This window comes from Hetaerina americana, unplaced genomic scaffold (assembly GCF_022747635.1).
Source record: "Hetaerina americana unplaced genomic scaffold, ioHetAmer1.1.p SCAF_7, whole genome shotgun sequence".
Taxonomy (NCBI): domain Eukaryota; kingdom Metazoa; phylum Arthropoda; class Insecta; order Odonata; family Calopterygidae; genus Hetaerina; species Hetaerina americana.
In genome coordinates this window covers 18498247-18519183 of record NW_027287316.1, presented here as the reverse complement: position 1 = coordinate 18519183, position 20937 = coordinate 18498247, and the positions used below count along the sequence as shown (strand labels likewise).

At 37.7% G+C, this 20937-nt stretch overlaps 1 protein-coding gene across 1 annotated transcript in view; it reads right to left on the bottom strand.

The window, feature by feature from the left end:
• Positions 1 to 191: 191 nt before the first annotated feature.
• Positions 192 to 20937, bottom strand: part of LOC139696554 (mucin-19-like) — a 299370-nt gene continuing 278624 nt past the window's right edge. The window contains exons 5-6 of the mRNA XM_071595358.1: positions 1406 to 1710; positions 192 to 383 (exon numbers count right to left, since the gene is read on the bottom strand). Of these exons, the coding sequence (XP_071451459.1) occupies positions 260 to 383; positions 1406 to 1710 (429 nt within the window). The 3' untranslated portion in view covers positions 192 to 259. The remainder of the gene's footprint in view (positions 384 to 1405; positions 1711 to 20937) is intronic.

The window sequence follows — 20937 nt, the reverse complement described above, 5'->3', positions numbered from 1 at the left end:
CAACAGTTTTTGATTTTGAAGATCAACAGTAGCTTTTAGAGCTCATTCCTCATTCAAATGAGAGAATCTGTATCCCTACTGAATTACATTTTATGAATCCAAACTGTACTATTCAATTTAACGGTGATGCATTTCAGTTAACAGGCTTGTGTCTCATTTCAATCTTTCAGCACATGAAATGTCACGTCTTCCAGGCAATGCTTATTCATGAATGCCAAACGGCACTTGAAGATGGGCACAACATGATCAGTGTTTCAGCTCACCTGCCCCTCCTCTGACCCCTCTGCTTCCGCCTTCTTCTCCGCCCTGCCACCATGGGGCAAAGGTCATGGATTCCCACAGGCTGGCTAAGAGACCTACGCAGCCGAGGCTGACGCTCACTCCTACGGATGAAAAGATTTGAGAATTAACCGCCAGTCTCAAACATACCGAGATAAATGTAGGAGTTATGGAATCCTGCATTATTTCCACTAAAAAAACACAAGTTGAACATGTTAGTGGGATCTCATAAGTTTTTTTAAAAGGGTTTCTTAAAGGCTTGCACCACAGGGTGATTACGTATTAAATGTCACTACTTTCGGGAGGACCTAGGTTGCAAATCCATCATGCCAACTACACTATTCCTATGAACTCGGAGAGAAAAATATAAAATGAATATTAGAAAGAGAGTTGCAACACTGTGATTAATCCGACAATATTTAAGTCTTAAATAATCCATCCTTACAATCCTAAAAAGTCTTCCGCCTCAAAAAAGTTAGATGTCACACCATTGCAAGATGGCATCTCTCCAGCCTACAAACACCTTCTCTTCTTAAATTGTAACCTCTCATCCTGACCTGACCTGAATAATATTTACGGGCTTTGTGAGTTTCTGAAAGGGGTCAAAATCTAAATTCTATGATGCACAACTGTGTAATACAACGGTAGTGAATGCCATTCAATCAATAAAAAGTCTCACATGGACATATTTTGGGCAGTTAAACTTGAGAGAATACTGATGCCCCACTAATTGAGAGATTATGTACGAGCAAAAAAAGCCTAGAAATCTATGCCCAGAGCAAACTACAATGACACTTTAACTGTCCCAGGCATGAGGAAAACAAGGAACCCTTCAGTTAAATTGGATAAAAAACATTTATTCTAGAGCACTATGTAAGAAATATAGGAGGTGAGGATTGAGGATTTTGTACATATTATGATTACCATTGGCCGGTCCCTTTCTAATGTCAGTCTAGGGAGGCAAGGGGGATTGCAGGGCACAGTCCTCAATCAACAGTTGTTTTCTGGGGTGCTTTTCTGATATTCACACAAAAAACAGATGATCAGGAAGCTATGATGATGCACTGAAAACAACAATGGATGACAACCTTTGACAAAGGAAATATAAAACAATGCAATAACCTACCTTCTCATTCCAAATCCGATGGATGCACCTGGAGGTCTGTTTGGAGCCCTGGTCGTGGGTGGCTGTGGTGGTGCTGGGCCCCACAGGCATAAGGGAGGCACTGTTGGGGGAGGTGGGGTGGGGTGAACCCCTGGGGAGTGGGCTGGTGGTCTTGGCCTGACTTTGAGAGGGGCCGGAGAGGAAAGTTGCCTTCGGTACGCATTGGGTGCAGAGCGGCCACTACCACTAGCTACGCCACCTCCCCCAAGATCAGACCTTGTCCGCCTCACGTTCTGCTTGGCACTGTTCCTGTTCTGCAAGTCAACCTGAAATTTCACGGAACACATCCATTAACATCTGAAGGTTCAACAAAAAATGCCTCTCACTTAACTGATCTTCAGTTGTCTATTTGCGTGTACAATTAGGCAACATTATGAATTATTTGCAGTGGATTTTCAACTATGAATGTAGAAAAAAAATCCTTCACATGTGCGCTCATATACTACCTTGATCAAAAAGTTCCCGGAATAACCACCGTGTGGCGCTCCCATCGTTCCGATTTGAGTTCTGTTTTTTTTGTTAAATTGGTACATCTGTTGTTGATATTCCCTTTAAATCTTAGTGTCATAACTTGACATTTGCAAAAGTTACGTAGCCAAGAGTACATCTATCTCTGTGTGTGTTGGCGATTTTTTACAATTGCAGAAATGGATTTAAATTTGCAACAACGAACTTGTATTAAATTTTGCGTAAAAAACGGATTTAGTGGCGCACGGACGTTGGAAATGTTGGAAAAGTGTTTCGGCAACGATTCTCTAAAAAAAACGGTCGTTTACCAGTGGCCCGAGCGGTTCAGAAGTGGTCGTGAGTCAATCGAAGATGATGAACGCAGTGGCAGACCATCGACATCGAAAGTCGGTGAAAAAATTGATAAAGTAAAAGAAATGTTGGTCAATAACCGCAAATTAACCATCAGAGAAATAGCGGAGGACTTGAACATTGCCTATGGATCCGCCCAAGACATTGTGGTTAATGATTTGGGTTTCCGTCGTGTAGCAGCAAAGTTGGTGCCAAAAGACCTCAATTTCATGCAAAAAAGAGACCGTGTTGACGTCGCAAAAGACATGATTTGCGAGGCTGAATCCGATCCCACATTCATCAAAAGGATCATTACTGGAGACGAGACGTGGGTTTATGAGTACGACACGCAATCCAGACATCAGGCAAGTGAATGGCGTTCACCAAATGAGCCGAGACCAAAAAAACCACGTCGTTTTCAGTCAAAAAAGAAGGCAATGCTGACGGTTTTCATGGATTACAACGGTGTAGTGCATCATGAATTTTTGCCAGAAGGCCAGACAGTAAACAAAGAGTATTATTTGGGCGTTATGAGACGTTTGCGTGAAGCAATTCGCCGAAAGAGACACGAAATGTGGGCAGAAAACTCGTGGATTTTGCACCATGATAACGCACCGTCGCACAGTGCTATCATTATTCGTAATTTTTTGACGAAAAATGCAACAAATACCATCCAACAGCCACCGAATTCACCTGATTTGGCTCCCTGTGACTTCTTTCTGTTCAATCGAGTTAAAAAACCATTACGGGGAACGCGTTTTTAGCAGCCGAGAGGAAGTAATGGAAAAATCGCAGGAAGCACTGATGGACATACCGAAAACCGAATATAAAAAATGTTTCGAGGATTGGATCAAGCGCTGGCATAAGTGTGTTGCAGTCGATGGGGATTACTTTGAAGGGGACAATATAGATTTAGATGAATAAACTTGTATTTTTAATTTTCTGAATAAATTCCGGGAACTTTTTGATCAAGGTAGTATTACGTTTTGTTTTGGGTCCGAAGTGACAACCATGAATGATGCATGATATTTTCAAGTCAACAATTTCCACACCTTAACAACAGAAATCTATTTTTTAATGTATACCTTTTAATTATCTGAGCATGTTATGATGAGATATTTTTAAAAATATGAAAGTCAATCCAAGATCAACTGGTTCATAAGTGTTTTAATTTTATGACTATATTTTTTCACATTTAAAATGCAAAAAAATTGAATGGATGGAAAATTCTGCCATGCATAAAAAACCAACCATGGACTAAATTCCAGGCTGCTTACTTGAAATTCCATCATTTTGTGGGGTAGTTGTGCCACGAATCGTATAAATTTTCAAAGTTCAAACACTCATTATCCCTCAAGTCAGAGCATTAATAATTTGCATATTTAGAGCTTTATAATCAATATGCAAGATGCAAAACCAAAAGTCAATTATCTACAAATTTAAGTAAATAATGATATGCACATGATTGGTCAGCAACGTAAATCACCTCAATGCTGAAAGTGCAGCAATTAATCCTTAGCATTATAAGCGACCCTGGTTCAAGACATATTGAAGAAGAGATATGAATATGAGGTATGTTTATCAAGTATTTCCAAAGAACAACATAAGTATAGCTTTTCATAAACAAAATCTGATGATCACAATTCAAATAATCGGTACTCACTATATTTTATCCTAATCAAAGGATCATGAACACTAACAACAAAACAACTATCATTAAACACAAGTAGTAAGTGGATTAAGAGCATCGGCAAACAAATGTAGGCCTCAAATGTCTGAATTGTTTATAAAGTTAGATGAAAACTGAAAAAATGCATCGATGCATACAACGTGCAAATCAATAAAATGTTTTCAATATTGTCAAACTCATAATGCATTTGTGCAGATCTGAAGAAATTACATTATTTGGAACAACTACAAAAATTGATCTTAACATGATTTCAAATAAATGATAAAATCCTTAATTCCTTCTGTATCGCTGAATGATTTACGATGCATGGAACTAACTGAACTTGGAGCACACAAATACATGGTATATCACTTTAAGACCAAATTAGCCTGCACTAGTACACTAATGAAATTTTGTAAGGAAACCTACACTTTAAGTAATGAAATATTGCATAATTGACACAAACTGTGCAAGTAACATCACTGTATGAACAAAAACAGAGAATAACATGCTTAGAGTAAATTTTGTAATGATAACCAACCAGGGCATAACTTATTACAGCTTTCTTTCATTACACATTGGAATGTAACAGTTGATCACACTGAACAACACTGACATATGCCAAGAGCAACCAAAATGAGCCACATCAACATATGCATTAAAATCACATTCAATGCAACAAAAGTTAAAAATTCTTACCCTGAAAATTTATCACAACACACGGAACAAAAATGATATTATCCATTTTAAGCAGTCTTCCCCAATGGTGAATGAATAAATGTTTGAATCTCAGAAACTGGAAATGCATGACATCACTTCCTGTACTGACAACTTCCTGCCTCCTTATCATGAGCTATGAGCTTAACCCAGGAAATCCCCGAGGTGATAAGGTACATTACATGACATAAATAGTTAGATAAATAAAGTATTTTGGCAGTAGGTACAGTCTGCGAGAAAAGAAAGGGGTTTTTACAAAGTCATCAAAGTGAAAAGACACTTTTATCTGAGCACAAATGAATAAAATCCAATGATGTGACTGGATTATCTTATTAAAACATTTGAATAACCCACATACATATTGGTGACATACCTGTCCAGAGGAGGTTAAATATCTCCCCCAAAACTCTACAGAAAGGTTATAGAACAGGAGCCACAAAATAATTGTGAGTATAGAGTCAAAGAAGAATTTTCATTAGTGTATGCTTTATTGAGCAGCTAATTCAGTAAAGAATTGAAGAAGATAGGTAACACTACTCCTAGAAATTTTGGGTATTTTCTTACGTTATACATATGGTGCTTCAAATGAAGTTAAATGAAAATACCTATACAAAAAAGAGTCTCGAAAAAGTATACACTGTCAAATAAATCAATACCATAAGGTTTATTCAGTGAGTACATCAATTGTACTGAAAATAGCTCAAACATGAATTCGATGGTTTTGAGGCTCTACTTTGTGGAAATTCATGATCATTGAATAAATAAACTTAGCATTTTTCCACACAAAAAAACCTTGATTACACTACTACCAGTTTCGACACATAGACGACATCGTCAGACATGAAACTGGTAGTAGTATACTTTAACCTTTTAGGCTTCACTTTGTGGAATTGTTTGATGCGCATATTTAATGAGTTTGTAATTTTCCACCAACTTTATCTTACAGAGAGAACATGCCAGGTGTCATAAAGAGCAAAACCCTACTTCCCTCTTCACTAAACACCTCTTAAATTGTAAAAATAATAGCAATTTTATCCTAGTAATGCTACATATCCTCCCTAAAGGATTAAAAAAGGGCAATCTCCAGCTAATCAAGATTCGAAGGCACTTGGCAGACCCCAATACAATACTTTGTAATGAGCAATTATATGCCCATCCTTCCCCTCTCCTTTCCTGACCTTGAGGCTAAACAAATCACGTGGCTCAACATACTCAGTTGCATCTACGCCATGACAAGACCTTATGCAACGTCACAACCAAGACACCACTGTTTTTCTGTTTTATCTTTCCTCGACCACTTCCTTTCACTTCCGAAAAATCCCCCAACCCTACACAGCCACCCCTCTCCTCGAAGGTAAGCAAATCCATCGGTTCTATGTGGCCACCCCCCCACATAAACCTGGACCAGACCCAATGCTTAGTCATAAGCAAGGCACCACCGCCTCTTCTTCCTTAAACAGAAAAAGCCATGACCACAGACTTCGAAGTCCCAATTTCACACCCCCCTACCTTCAACTTCCTCCCTCTCCTCTGTCTGAAGGGTATATATTCAACAGCTTTGAGTGTAACTTGTACCTGATGATGCCACAAGTTGGTGAAACACGCTGTACCATAAAATAAAGTCTGTGGAAAATTACAAACTCATTTAATACAGTAGTAGCATAATTTTGTTTTTAATTAAGTTTTTTGTGAAAAAATACCAAGTTATTTAGTGATCATGAGCACTTATCTTCGAGGGAGTACTGCAAGTGATACGTTTGAATTTGGAAACTCATCATGGATTTTTAAGTCAATAATTTAGAGAGATAATATATTATGCTTTATGTACTTTAATATCAACAAATTTGACCGATTTCTTTTTAAAGTTAGAATTTTCACCTCAGCATCAAAACTACAATGATATTTAATTTATCAGTACATTTAATTAATTTTAATCCATATTACATTTTAATTAATTTACATATTATTCGATTTAACGGTATAAAGGGGATGTGTGCCCATTGGGTGAAGCATTTGGCTACTGACCCAGGTTTAATTCCTGGGGAAGCCTTTGACCACCCTAAGCTTTACCCAAATGTGTTATTTTTCATGTATTGGATCTTCCTGGGAAACCACAGGTGACAAAGGGAAAGGAACACCCCCTCCCCCCACCCACCCTGATGTGCGGATTTCACATGCTGTTGGGATTAGTATTGGGTGTGCTCTCCCTTCAAATATAAAACCAACCTTCATGACGATAATTGTGGTAAACATTTTTAGTCTTGAAAAGACAATATTAAAATCTACACATTTGAATAGATTATGCATACCAAATATCCATATGGTTGCTTCACGGAGAGTACACAATTGACAGACTTCATCTACATCATCTGTTTTCTCATATTAAAAACCACAAACACAGTAATAAATCCGAAGGTCGATTTGGTAGGTAATGGTAGAGTTCACCCAATACTAAGCATGACGGCATGTGAAATTCACACATCAGGGTTTTTGCCAGTTCCTTTCCCTGTGCCGGTAATGGTTTCCCAGAAAGATCTGGTACCTGAAAAATCACATGGATTGGGTGGAGCTGCAGGTGCCCAGAGAGTTGCCTGGGAATCAAACCCGGGACCCTCCAGTCAGCAATCCAACACTCTACCCCCTGGACTACCGCGACCCAACTTTTGTGTATTATGATAAAAAAATTTGATATTGACAAAGACTCATGTATTGATTACTTATCTATACTTTCCCACAGTACAATACAATTGTCCGTTTTAAAACGTCTAAATCTCAGAATTATAATTATCTCCCGGAACATTCTTCACATTGGTACATGTTGCATATTTCAACATGAAATTCCATAAAATTACACACATAATATTTTTGAATTCTTGTTTCAGAAAATCATTGGGATGCCATTCAGGATATGAAATTCCTAAATGTTAGATAACTGATCTTTTGAATTTGACTCCTTCAATAGAAAAACGAGTACTGATCCTGACAGAATTACTGATTGTTTTTGAAAAAGAATGAACAGATATAATGGTTTCAACTCACGATTAAATGACAATGTGCAAAAAAGCACAAAAAAAACAATGAATCAATTCAAAATATTAGGCTAACTTGTGTACACATGTTAAAGACATACATGTGCCACCTTCTCTTGCAAAAATGACAATAAAATTCAATACTACAATAAAACAGTGAATAATGAAAATGACTCATTTCCCAATTGAATTGCCTCATCAGACTGAAAGAAACATCAACCTAATGACAGATCTTCCGGATATCAATACAGCCTTGTGTTGCGGTAGGTGCAAGTGAATTACTGAAGCCAAATTAGAGGAATAACAGAAAACTTAAACATTGCAGATATTTTCACACAATGCTATCAAGACTACAACTTAACACACACAAAAACTGACATGCAATTCTAAGCATTTTCTACTCATGCACTTCCTAATACACTAAACGAATGAGTAAAATTAATTAAAATCATACCTTGAACCTCTCAAGCATAGCTTGATTTAGGTGATCCGAACGAGGTCTATTATCAGGTGCAGTTCCATTCTCACGAACTCTTCGCTTCACCTTGAATTGAAGAAAACATCACAACTAAGGTTCATCAGACACTTTACTATAAAATAAATTCCCTGCTTGAAGATTCCATCTAACAGGCATATTATTTATTTAAGAACATAACAGCATATTATTTATGAACATGCTTTATAGGCTTAATAAAATGCAAAAAGTATTAATTTACATTAATTACACTAGAGAAAAATTTATAAAACGCTACAATGCTTGGGTCATAACAGTCTACATACTTGTATGTCAAAAAATACTTAATTTACGGAGTAGCAAATTACCGTTGGAGGACTTTCCACCTCATCTTCTTCCTCCCCTTGATGGTCGGAGTCTCGAGATTCATTTGAACTCTCCTCCCCTTTCCTTTCTTCTTCATGGACATCATCTTCACCTTCGTCTCCAACTTCAATATCCTCAGATCCCAGACATCCCTCGATGGTACTTACACCAGTTATGCTTCCACCAGCTGAGCCATGGCCAATCTTTAAGGCGAAAAAATGTCACGAATGTTAATAAACAGTAATGCACACATTTACATCGAGAGATTTTTGCAAGATCAAATGAAAATATCTCAACAAGAAAACAAATATATTAAGAAAACTGAGGGGCTTAAATCATTCATCTTTAGTTCAGAAATATACAATGAATTCAATTACGAGACTAGAATAGGGCTTAACGATAATTTACTATTTTTCAAACAAGTGCCCAATTTCTCAAAAACTTAAAATATGATAACATATTGATAACGCAAGTTACACTTATTCGACACGTCTCATATGCAGCTCAAACCAATTGAAATTTGGAATTAGGTTATCATTTGCAACACGTTGTACATCATAGAAGAGCTGGATACCGAGCAATGAAAACATCTATATGATTAATGGTTTGGTTAATTAGGAACAACATCCTAATTATAGAAATGAAGATTCCAAGATAAGATTCTTACCTCAATTTGTATGCCACTGTCTCCACTATTGCATTTGGCTTTCCGGGCTGCCTTTTTTCCTTTCTTATTCCGCTCTTTACTGGATCTCCACACCAAGGGTCCAAATCTAGGGATCACGCGTGCAGAAGGGTAAACAAAGCGAATTGACGTAAATAACTACGTTCTACTTATATGATTTACAAAACCCAATTAAAAACTATAAAAATGCCTTATCATTTTTTTTCTCGGCCAATGAGTTAATTTTCGGCTGGTTAAACGAGGCAGGGACCTTGGTGTACAACGACAAAACGTCGTTTTACTTTCTTCTGGTTGCTCCATGTTTTCGCGGTATGAATAACGGCATTCATTTTTTGAGTCGAGGGGTTGTAGTTTGAGAATTCTCCACGAGATAACGCTCATAGTTCAAGCCATGGCCGATGCGGGAAATACGGTTACGTCCCGAGTAGCTACTATATTTGTTTTTACACAGTCACAAATATTATTTCTAAGCTTTATATGGATTAATTTTACTGCCTTTTGTTGCATTTTTAAATGATTTAGTTATGAACTATATTCAATGGTCACAATCTCGTAATCACAGAGTTTATTCGAACGTTTTTATGCTTAAGATTATGGTTTGGCATGGCTAATAAATATTTCCTTCAATCCAAACATAACTTTTCGTTACTCTTAGAGAGGTGGACATTGGAAAAACATCGAGTTTTCCACATTGAAAGAGAAAGCAAGTATATCCAAATCACAAATAGCTTCCAAACTGAATACAGAATGTAAATAAAATGTTAACGGCTATAAAATACAAGTGAAAATCTTAAGCACCTAAATCACACGCCAGAAAAAATTGATATATATTTTAATTTTTAAATGTGATGTCTATATATTCGGCATTAAATATTTTACGCAGTAAACAATATGGAATCATCCATCCGTTCCATATTTTTTTAGGATTCTCACCAAAATTTTAAAACTTCGTCAGAATGCAAGTGCTTCCTACATACCACCATTAAGGTTTGCGAATGTTGCAATTCCAGCTCTAAGCATTGTGATTATGAAAAAGACAACAGTTCATAAGAGGGCATATGAAAAAAAACCTATTCAGCACCCTCACATCTGGAACGCCTATGCTCGCGTATTAGAATTTGATTTTATAACATTGCGCATTGTGGAAGAATGAAATCAAAGTTTAGTGCCAGGCCTGCTCTGTCCCTGCGATTTAATCTCAAAGTTTCGTATGCTTACTGCATGGTATCATTAAGGTTAGTAGAGTACACGGGTGTCCTTTATCCTTATAAAAGTTTCAGTCTGTTCAGCTCTTTTGGAAAAGAAATGGACTCTTACGTTAATCCTGAATCAAACTTGTGCATAACTATTTAACTATTTCTTGACGAATTTCTTGACATGACTGACTGGGAGAGAGAAGCATTGGCACCTTAAAACGCCAAAATTATGCACTATTACACTATGGTTACTTAAAGGCAGCTCTACATGGAGTAGTAGGTTGGTCTCTTTCCCTCAATGTGCAAGGATAATTTTCTAAGGCTGTGGCACTTAATTTCTTATCATGTCTGTATCACCAAACTTAAAGTGGATTCACTTACAGGATAGTGCCTTAGTAAAAATTTTACTGTGTTTTTAGTAATTTTATTTCGTGTCTGTTTCAGTTTATTCAGTCCTGTTAAAACTTTGCAAAAGTAATAAATAAGTGGATGCTCTTTACAATGTGACGCTAAAATATGTGTTATTGAGGGGATTCAAAAAGCCTTTGCCAGTTCAACGTTGAAGGGAAGTTGATGATGGAGAAGTTAAATACTTTTTAATGTCTTGGTAGCCTGCTTACGTGTAATGGGAGCTCTATTAAAAAAATTAGAAGCAAAATATCAATGGGAAAGAAGGCGTTTGAGAAGGTGAAAGAATCGCTAACTGCTAAAAGGATTCCAATCTATTTGAGGAAGAGGATTTTTGAGTGTTTTGTAAGGATATGAAAACATGCACGATAAGGCAGAAATGATAAAAGTATTTGTAAATTTATGAATTTCACAATGGAGGATAATAGAGAAAGAAAAACGAACGACAGAGAAAGAAATGAGGGATTTATTGAGAAGAATACGAGAAGGGAGGAAGCTAAATGTTTAAGATGATAAGGAAGAGGAAGGGATATTAGTTGGGATGTCTTGCGCAGAGACGGAAGAGAATTAAAATGATGAAAAATGCAAGGTAAAAAGAATGTTTAACAATAAGGAATGTTAGGCTCAGATGACGATAGGGGATTGATCAGAATGGGAAAACATTGAGAGAGTCCAGTCCAGTCTGAGAATAAGAAGGAGGATTCAAAATTTGAAATCGAGTACGTCGCTGAAGAGTGTGGGAGGTTTGATAGAAACCAAAAACATGTGTGGGACGTTGCATACGGTCAGTGGTGGACTGAAGTGGTGGTGCTTCCCCGGCCCTGCATACCTGAACACTTGCTCCGGGTCCTTTTCCGACTCGATGGTATACTCGCCGCCACCGTTGTGGATGACCCCAACCATGCGCCCCCTGTCCACCACGTCACCCTCGCCGGCCCTCCGCAAGGAATCCACCCCGACGCCGTCGTCCTCGTTGGCTGCGACCCTCCTCGTCGTCTCCTCCTCTCCCTCCCCACCCAGAGTGTCCTCCTCTTCCACCTCCTCCTCCTCCTCATCGTCCTCCGTCTCCCCCTCCTCCGTGTCCAGCTCCCCCTCCTCCTTGCCCCCACCGCTCTTCTTGTGGAAGCGGAGGGAGAGGCTCTTCCGGAATCTCTTGAGGACGCTCTCACGTTCTGAGGGCGGCGGACGCACAGGAGAAGAACAAAGGGCGTTAAAATGGGCAATTGGCAAACAAAAAGTAGGGTGGCCATGTTTCCGGCAATAGTGGGACTTTGTTGAATTTCAGCAAATCTAAACAAACGGGTCTGATGAAGGTGGATTTTTTTAAACATATATTTTTTGACGATATTATCTATATACGTACGAGTATATGCGTGGTCAATTGGGCATTTTCACGATTATTATTTTGAAATATATTTAAATGAACATTTTCTGAATTTTTAAATTATTAAATTGAAATATTCTTTAGCGAGATACACGTGTCACTGAATAGTGGTACTGCAGTTTGATGCCAAAAATATTCATCAGATTGGCAGTACTCGATAGCATTTTCCGTCCACTGCTAATACAATTCACTGCCAATAGATATAGCAAATTCAACGGCCTATTCCTGCCATTTTCAAATCTACTTCAAACAGTAAGGTAGGCTCGTGGTGGTTATTTATTTATACCGAAATTTGAAACTGTGGAAATAGTATTCAATATATCCGTTAATTAATGGAACGTGTAATATCTTCTCAGTGATTTTATTGTGATGTGAATATTACAGATATTTAAAAAAGACAAAAATCCGAAATTTTTCCTAACTAATATGACAAGCCTGATAAGTTATTTAGCGGGATTGGTAGGTTGGTAGGAGGAGCTTCTCTAGGGCGTTTAAGAGCCGCTCTTTCTACTAGCCATCCTTGAAGGTGATCACTGAGTGGCTGGGAACCCTTTCTGCTTAATGGTATCGTACCACGAAACGCACACGCGTGAGAAAATAAACTGTGGAAATGTAAAGGGGCAACGCAACGGCACGCTACCATTGAGGTGCTTTGGGATTTTGAGAATCCCAATTAACAAGTTAGGCAGGCGATTAAATTAAGGGCTTCCTAACGAAAATCGATCGCATTATTTTTTCAAGAAAAAAATTAAGACTTCAAGAACATTACATCCACGTGAGTACTCTGACAGAGGCGAAAGAAGTATGCAATGATTAGGCAATATGGATGAAATCTATAAAAAGGCAATAAGCTTGGAGAAAAAATCTAGAACCAAACCTTTCCACTTCGCCTTCCCCGGAAAGGGAGTGGAGTGAAGGCTATTTGTATTATGGGCAAAATAACGCGGTTCCCATCTTATCTATTGATGCATAAAAATATTGACTTTTTGGGCGCCCTAGCACGCATCTGGGGTGCCTATGTCTGAACGTGCCATTCGGTTTACGAGTGAGAGAATTGCACGGTACTCTATTTTTACCTTATCAACCGATTTAGTCCACGATTCCAATACGGCCATACTGATATGAAATAGTGATGTTTTCGTTATTTATCACTTTTTATGTACGTAAAGATCATACAGACATGATATCGCACGGAAATTCATTTTCAATTGCAACATAATTCCAAATGTAGTCCTGACATAAAAAAATTATTTTAATCACAATTATTGGCACAATGACCTGTTTTTTTTACTCTTTTTAAATCAATGATTAGAAAACGACTCAATACAAAAATTCAGCATCTCTATTTGTTGCCCCTACGACTGCGTGAAATTATATTTTGATGCTGACAATGGACATGCCTAAATAATTTATTGCATTAATATTATTTATTTTTTTAATTTATCACAAGAAAAAAAATTTAAAAAATGGAGGTTACATGTGGGATTCAGGAAGGGGACAGAAGATTTAGCATCTGTTGTAAATTATGCTGACATATACATATCTCGCATACACTTGATAATTCAAGGGAAAGAGATCAGATTCAAGAAAACTAACGGACTCCATCTCTTACAATATACTCTCTTTACGAATTTATTCAAATTGACTTTATCACTCGGTTTAGAGAAGCTGAATATGGCACAGTAATGATATCGCATTTAAACTTAATTGCACAATAAAGTTATTTTAGCGCGAAAAAGATTCACATCGTGACATTTAGTAGCGTGTGTGGGGTATATTGGGACGAATAAGGATTTTTTTAGAACAAAAAATATTTTTGCAGGAGTTTTCACGCATTAAAATGTTATCAATTATCTTTCAACCAAAGTATAAACGTTCTCTTTCCCTATAACTATTTAAATAACATTAATTTATAGGGCGTTATGTAATTAAACCTACAAATGAGAGCTCTAGAGACCAAGTTGGATATCCATTCCTCCATCTCGGGGTCGGAGAGCGATCAATTGGTACATGTGGATGACAGTGAGATGATGATAGTTTGCCCTAAGCATGACTCGAATATAAGCGCCCGTACACACATCAAAGGCTGGAGCGATTGTGTGGCTGCAAATTGATTTGAGAGTTGGATCTCCGGAGAGGCTAGCATTGCTCTTCAGAGGACTCTCGTTTCGTTAAAATGATGAATCGAGTTCAGGGGGAGGAGAGAGAGAGAGCAACACTCACCGGCATTGACCCTGGAGGACTGCTGCTGTCCTTTTTGGTCCTTGCGACGTCGGAGGCGGACGGGGGCGGAATCGGAGGGGGCAGGAGGGATGGGAGAGGTGGTGGGGGAACCCTGACTGGGCTGGTACGACTGATCCGTGCATCGTCCCCCCGCGTCCCCACCTTCCCATGATGCACCTCCGGCTGAGGCAGGCAAGATGAGCGGCGGCGTTTCGGTTCTGCTCCTCCTTGGGTGCGGACAGAAAATACGATGGGGGGGGCAGTGGGGAGGGAGGGAGAGGGGTTAAAACAGATCAGTCATGGCGTCTCAGCCACCCGATGGCCGAAACTCTGGCAATTCATCTTTACTGATTACAAGTTATCGGGTCAGAGACAGAAAAACACTTGGCTTGGTATTTGTCCAGAAAACAATGAAGAAATCAAAATTCTAACACGCCTGCTGGCGAAAACTATTTAACTTAAATAGAACAACTGAAAATACTAAAAACAAGTGAAAGTTCATCAACTATCATCGTCAACCGCTGTATTTTTCTTCAAAGTCTCTGTTTAAAATGTAGAATACATAAATTTGAAATAAGAATCATTTGAAATTATATTTCTGTATTAAGGTACATGTTAACTCAACCAGCTCTAATTATATTTAATGCATTAAGTTTTACTTTTGATTCTAGGAAATAGATATTGTAAATTATCCTACCTTTATGAACATGATACCAAAGGATTTTACTCAATAAATATCCAATACATTTTTCAATAGCAAAACCTGCTAATTATATTTTAACCCGTATACGACTGTTCACGCCCGCAATGGTGCTCTCGACATATTAGGTTGCATTCAGGTTAAGTAAGTTGTATTTAATTGTATTATGGTAAAAAAAAATAAATCCGTGCCACTGATAAAACAAATCGTAGGTGTATTACAGAGTACGCAAAAACAAGATTTGAAATACTGGAGACTTGAATTACGATTGCACGGACAAGAAAAATTGAGGACCAACAAGTAATGAACGGCGGGGAATATATAATAAAAATAAATTGATAATGAACTAACAGTAAGCAAGATTCAGACGACAAAATATAACAGTATCTGTGAAACAAAGTTACTTGACGCTCTACTATTGAACATGTGCCTTGTATTATTGAATGTATTGGAAGTTTTTGAATTCGAAGTTATTGAATTCGACTTCTGCGATGATTCTATAACATGTAATGATTCACCTGAGTTATTAACCAAAAGGAATAGAATTATCATATACTTGAAGACTAGTGGAATCCGAAAGATGAGTTGCTTGGCTTATTCATTGCCAAGAAAAAATAGAGAAGATGGATTTAAAAACTTCACCCCTGAAGGAGAAGGAAATGGAAACAGCATGCCAATAACATGCGTTAAGAACAAAGAGAACGACAAAAATCTCTCTCATTCACAATTTAGTTATTAAAAGTATTGTATTCAAGTGTTTGTAATGGAAAAGAAATTGTACACTCTTATCTAATTTTACTTACTTTAATTAGAAATAAAGCTTCATGCCGTCAAGTCTCGATCGTTGTTGGAGCTGATGAATTCAACGTGGATAAAACCATTTTATGCGTGGAAAAACTGACATGGCCTAGAAAGCCTATTTAGTTTAATGAATAATATTGAACGACGCATGCGATTGCGTTCTTTCATTAGTTTTGATTTTTTGAACGGTTCGACTAGTTTTTGTTGCCTTTGATTTTCAATAATGATCTCCCTGTCCTCTGCTAACCCTCTCGATCTAATTCTGTTTGCTTCGGTTACTTATGGTCTTAAATAGAGACATTATCGATACGAAACCCATGCATTCGACTGATGTTTAAGAAAAACTCAGTAAATTACACAATGCAGTGGGGAAAAGGTGAATTGGCGAATTTTGCCAACATCTTGGCTCTAACAAAATATAAATTACGTAGAATAGAGAATTTTATTATTACTTTACATTGATAAGATAAGGGAAAACACGTTTTTACATCTACATTGATGTTTATCTTGGGAATAGTTGTCCGAACCAATACAGGAAAAAAGTGAATATGGCGTACGGTAATACTGACGGAAGTTTTTACGGACCTATGTTCATCCGCCAAAACAGCGCCTTGTCTCGACAAAAGAAATTGTATGCATTATTAATTATTCAATCAGTAACTTCGAAGAAACACAATCAAACAAAAATTCGGGGCACAAAACTGGATAAATAAGTATATCTACATCATCTTTAATGGCGTTCAAAAATATTTTACGCACCTAAAATTTGGACTAACATAGCTCACTTTCTGAAAATTTCGCTAACTTTGGCGAATTTAAAAATTCATTTCACTCATGATAATTATGAGAACGACCAATACTCGCTTAAGAAACCATTTTCTGAAGAAGCTATATACTATTATAACATATTCCACCCATTTACAGCCATGCTAATTTTCCGAGTACTATTGGCAGTAATCCTTAGCTAGAATGTAAGTGCATGATATTCTGAGGAAGGGTATAACCGGGCAATAGCAGCATGTTTGAGATGAATCAATGTCACAACGAAAAGTTATCGTAATCACATTTAGGGTTGATCTATGAAATCATAATCACTCGAGGCTGGTGTTTGAAACAGGGACCTTCGGACTGAGCGGCGATTACACCATCCACGAGATTAATCCAGCCAGCAGGAAAAAGTTACATTATCTAGAATTGTCTTCCGAAGATGGTATGATTTTTTTTAAACAATGTGTGTGTGGAAGTTTACAAAAAAATCACAATCGAAGCATCCAAATGTCCGGCGTTTGATGATAGCTCTGTGGTGATCAGTGACACGGAAGTTCAATCTATTGAAGCGTTGTAAGCTGTTAACCTGCATGCAAGATGTAGATAATGCTGTCCAAGCGAGAAAAAAAAAGTTACGATGCCATTTTTTCCTAGGTTTTCTGTACCCTGTGTTGTGCATTTTCTTTGCATTTCACATGTTAGTATATTTTTCTGATGAGGTAATGTCATTTTGGTTCTTCTGTTTGTGCTCATGACGTGGGTGAGTTCCATGAAAGCGTTGAATCGAAGTGTTTTCCCCCATTTATTCAGTGGACTTCCTCTCTCAGTTATTTATTGCTAGTATTATTTTACCTTTAATACATAGACTCCTCCGAGTCTCCGGCAATTATCAGGTTTCATTGCCGTCATGTCACTCGGGAGACCCGGTAAGAGGTTTTTGCATTGGGGTGACCACGTCCAAAACTGCCAGTTGAGTGGACGAGGGCGGCTTTATTACTGGATATATCGTTACTATTAATATTATTGTTTTTTTTTCCGGCCTTCACCACAAAATCGTTGAAAGAACTCGAGAGTCTTACGAACCCTTTGGGCGTCCGGCCCCAGTCGTTGAGTCCTAGAAGGGACGTGCTGGAAGCTCTTGGTCGTCCCTCGTCGCTATTCGCAGAGTTTGCCGCAGTCTCCTTTCGACTCCCACGCAGACTGCCCTCTCTGCTGTGGCCTCCCAATACAGGCTGGAGAAACAGAGGATACACACAAACCTTTTGGTAAGACTTAAAAAAACTTTTCGTTTAATTTCATTTTCTCACCGCGCGCATGAGAAACCCAATTTTGCCATTGGACCAGCGCAAGGCGTCGCTTTGATTTCATCGATCTTTTTCTCTCAATATTTATTATTTATTTGTATCATCCATCTAACATCCTAGGATTAAATTTTGTGCAAATGCTTCTATTTTTGGTGAGTTGGGGTTAGTTCGGGGGAATTTTCATTTTGGAGGCGAAGTTTTCCCCCTCGGGAGTCCTTCCGAGAACTTTCCGAAAGTTTTATCATCGTTCCGGCGAGTGCTCTCGAGGAAGGTAAGTAGGTGTATGTTATTTCGACCGACGAGAATTAAAATAGGTCAGCCGACGATTTTATCGGGGGGAAAAGAGTAACGTGGTTCTAATGACGTTCGGAGGTGATAGCAAGCACGACCGGCGGGGTACTCGCTGGACAAGAAAGAAAAAAAAACAGCTTGAAAGTCTCCGTGAAGCTGAAAGGATACAGTTTAATTCGTTTCATCCGATTGCTTGATAGCTGGAGCCAAGAAAATTATAGTTTACAAAGAAAAATCATCCCTGGCTGATAATTTAAGGTGGAGGTGTGTGAATGACGAAAAAAGAGGTAGAGAGATGCAAGTCCCAACTCTCAAAAATAGAAGCATAGAAAACACACATATTTGAGGGTCAACCATGCAAAAATCAAAACCAAGCATTTCAAAATTTCATCTCGAGGAAGAATATAGTCATCTTACCTCGTGGGCCAGGTGCAACAACAAACCAATGATCCATGCAAAATACCTGAAATTTCACTGAAAGTAGAACATGTTCAGTTAAGGCAAAAAATCGACCCATGCTGAGAAATGATTTTTTTTCACGTACACATTTAATGCAAGGGATGAATATGCAGTGGTACATATGCTAAACACTTGGGAAAAATTTATTACTGGGAACTTTTTTGGATGAAACATTTCATAGTGGTTAACAAGAGTACAGATCATCAAAAACATATATTCCACACGGATTTATGAGTATTCATGCTCATATATTTAAGTCTGATACGATAAGGACACAAGAATATCATTTTACATAATATTTTAAAATTTTTATGGGAGGAAATCAACCTCCCAACATCTTCAAATTTGATCAACATTAAGTTATAATGTGGATCTGACGTCAGGGATGTATTTCACGTGTGGATAATGTCTTCATTCCATGAAATAAAATGTACATATATACATCTTTAATGAATGCGAGAGTTGATTTCGCTTTCGTTAAAGATATCGAAGACCACTTATATTATCAATTAAAAAATCTGATCTATTCGAACACATACGTACATCAAAATAAGTTGCATGCTCGATTGCATAAGCTTACACAGTCACATAAATTATAATAAATAATCAATTTTTCAAAAAATCTAAGCACAAACATATATGACAACTAGAAGGAAAAAACATCGAGTAAAAAGTGCAATCACAGCGGAAAGAACATTCGAACAAAGGAAGAAGTAAGAATAATAGATAAGCAAAATGTGCAGAGAGAATGCAAGATGCATTTTGGCGTTCATTAATATCCAATCTGTCGACTCAGGGCAGGAGAAAGACATCTTGTATGCGCCCAGGCATAGAGCAAATCTGGACAGAAACTCCCACAACCCGTGGAATAAGAAAAATGGAAGCATTTCCATATGCATTCAGAATTGGATCGGTATATATAGAATATTCAATAGACAATATATGTATATATATATATATATATATATATATATATATATATATATATATATATATCAGGATAATACAGGCTGCCATGCGTACTTTTCCAGTCAAGTATTATTCATAAATTTCAATTTCCTCACGCGTGGTCATCTGCTCGGACTCATACTACCATTAGCTCGCGGTTAATTACATTACGATTTTCCACATTGTCTGCTCTTTCAATCAATGACTCATTCAATTTCCCCTTTCTCCATTCTGAAATGCATTTAAGGGTGACACCATGTAAAGCCATTCAATTGGTTAATATGAATGAGCCTTATGAATATCTCCCGAGCATGATCACATACAAACCTCGTCTATTTCAATTCATTTACCAGTTGCCTAATAGAACGGGTCTTCACCGAATGGCAGCTGATTTAAAAGTAAAATGAAACTCTACTACATCATACAATTTGAAAACAACTATAGATCAACAAGGTCTGACATCGATTGCCAGAGTAGTGTTCTCTATGATTTTTTTGGCTATTAATTATGTACAGCCAAAGAATTATAAATTAAAATATTACTTTTATTTACTGGGCGAAATTATTGATGGAACAGATTTAGCTCACTTTAAAGGGCATTGATGGTTTATCAATTAGATCTCTATCCATTCCAGCTGTAATCTACCAATTGAATGATAAGTTCAGGCTGTATTCATAAAGGTCTATTCACGAAAAATAATCAGAGAAGGAATAAAACAATTAGAAAAGGTATGCTTAAAATATACACATCCTAATGAACGTAAAACAAAAATATTTAAAAAAATTAAGTGTGATGAAAGTCATCCATTAATTCATGAATTAAAATAATCGCAATATAAACCACAAAATAGCTCTTGCGAGATACGAGCTAGAAGGAGATCAGCTGGGTTTTTGCACGGTGCTAACCAACGCTAAGAGGTGTGCTGTCACAGAGGTTGCCATGGCAATTTTAGCAAAGTTTATAAATAGACTGTGATCGTTCACAAGCAGTCGTTAGGGTCGATGCTAAGCAGGGAATACGCTGAAGCATAAAATGTTTCCACGAAACGATACGTCGCGCGAAACACTTGAATTATTAATTAGGCATCGCCGGACTGCCGGTCACGACGCCGCACGTCACCACGGACTTTACGCAACCGACCTTTGTATGCACGTGTCATCATATAAGAGAGACGGTTGGCGCAAGGCCGTTTGTGTTTGTCGGGAGTTAATAAAACGACTCCGAATCCACTCTTTTGACGGACTAAAATAGCGACCGGCGTAAGAACGAGGTTGAGCAGACTCGAAAGGACGT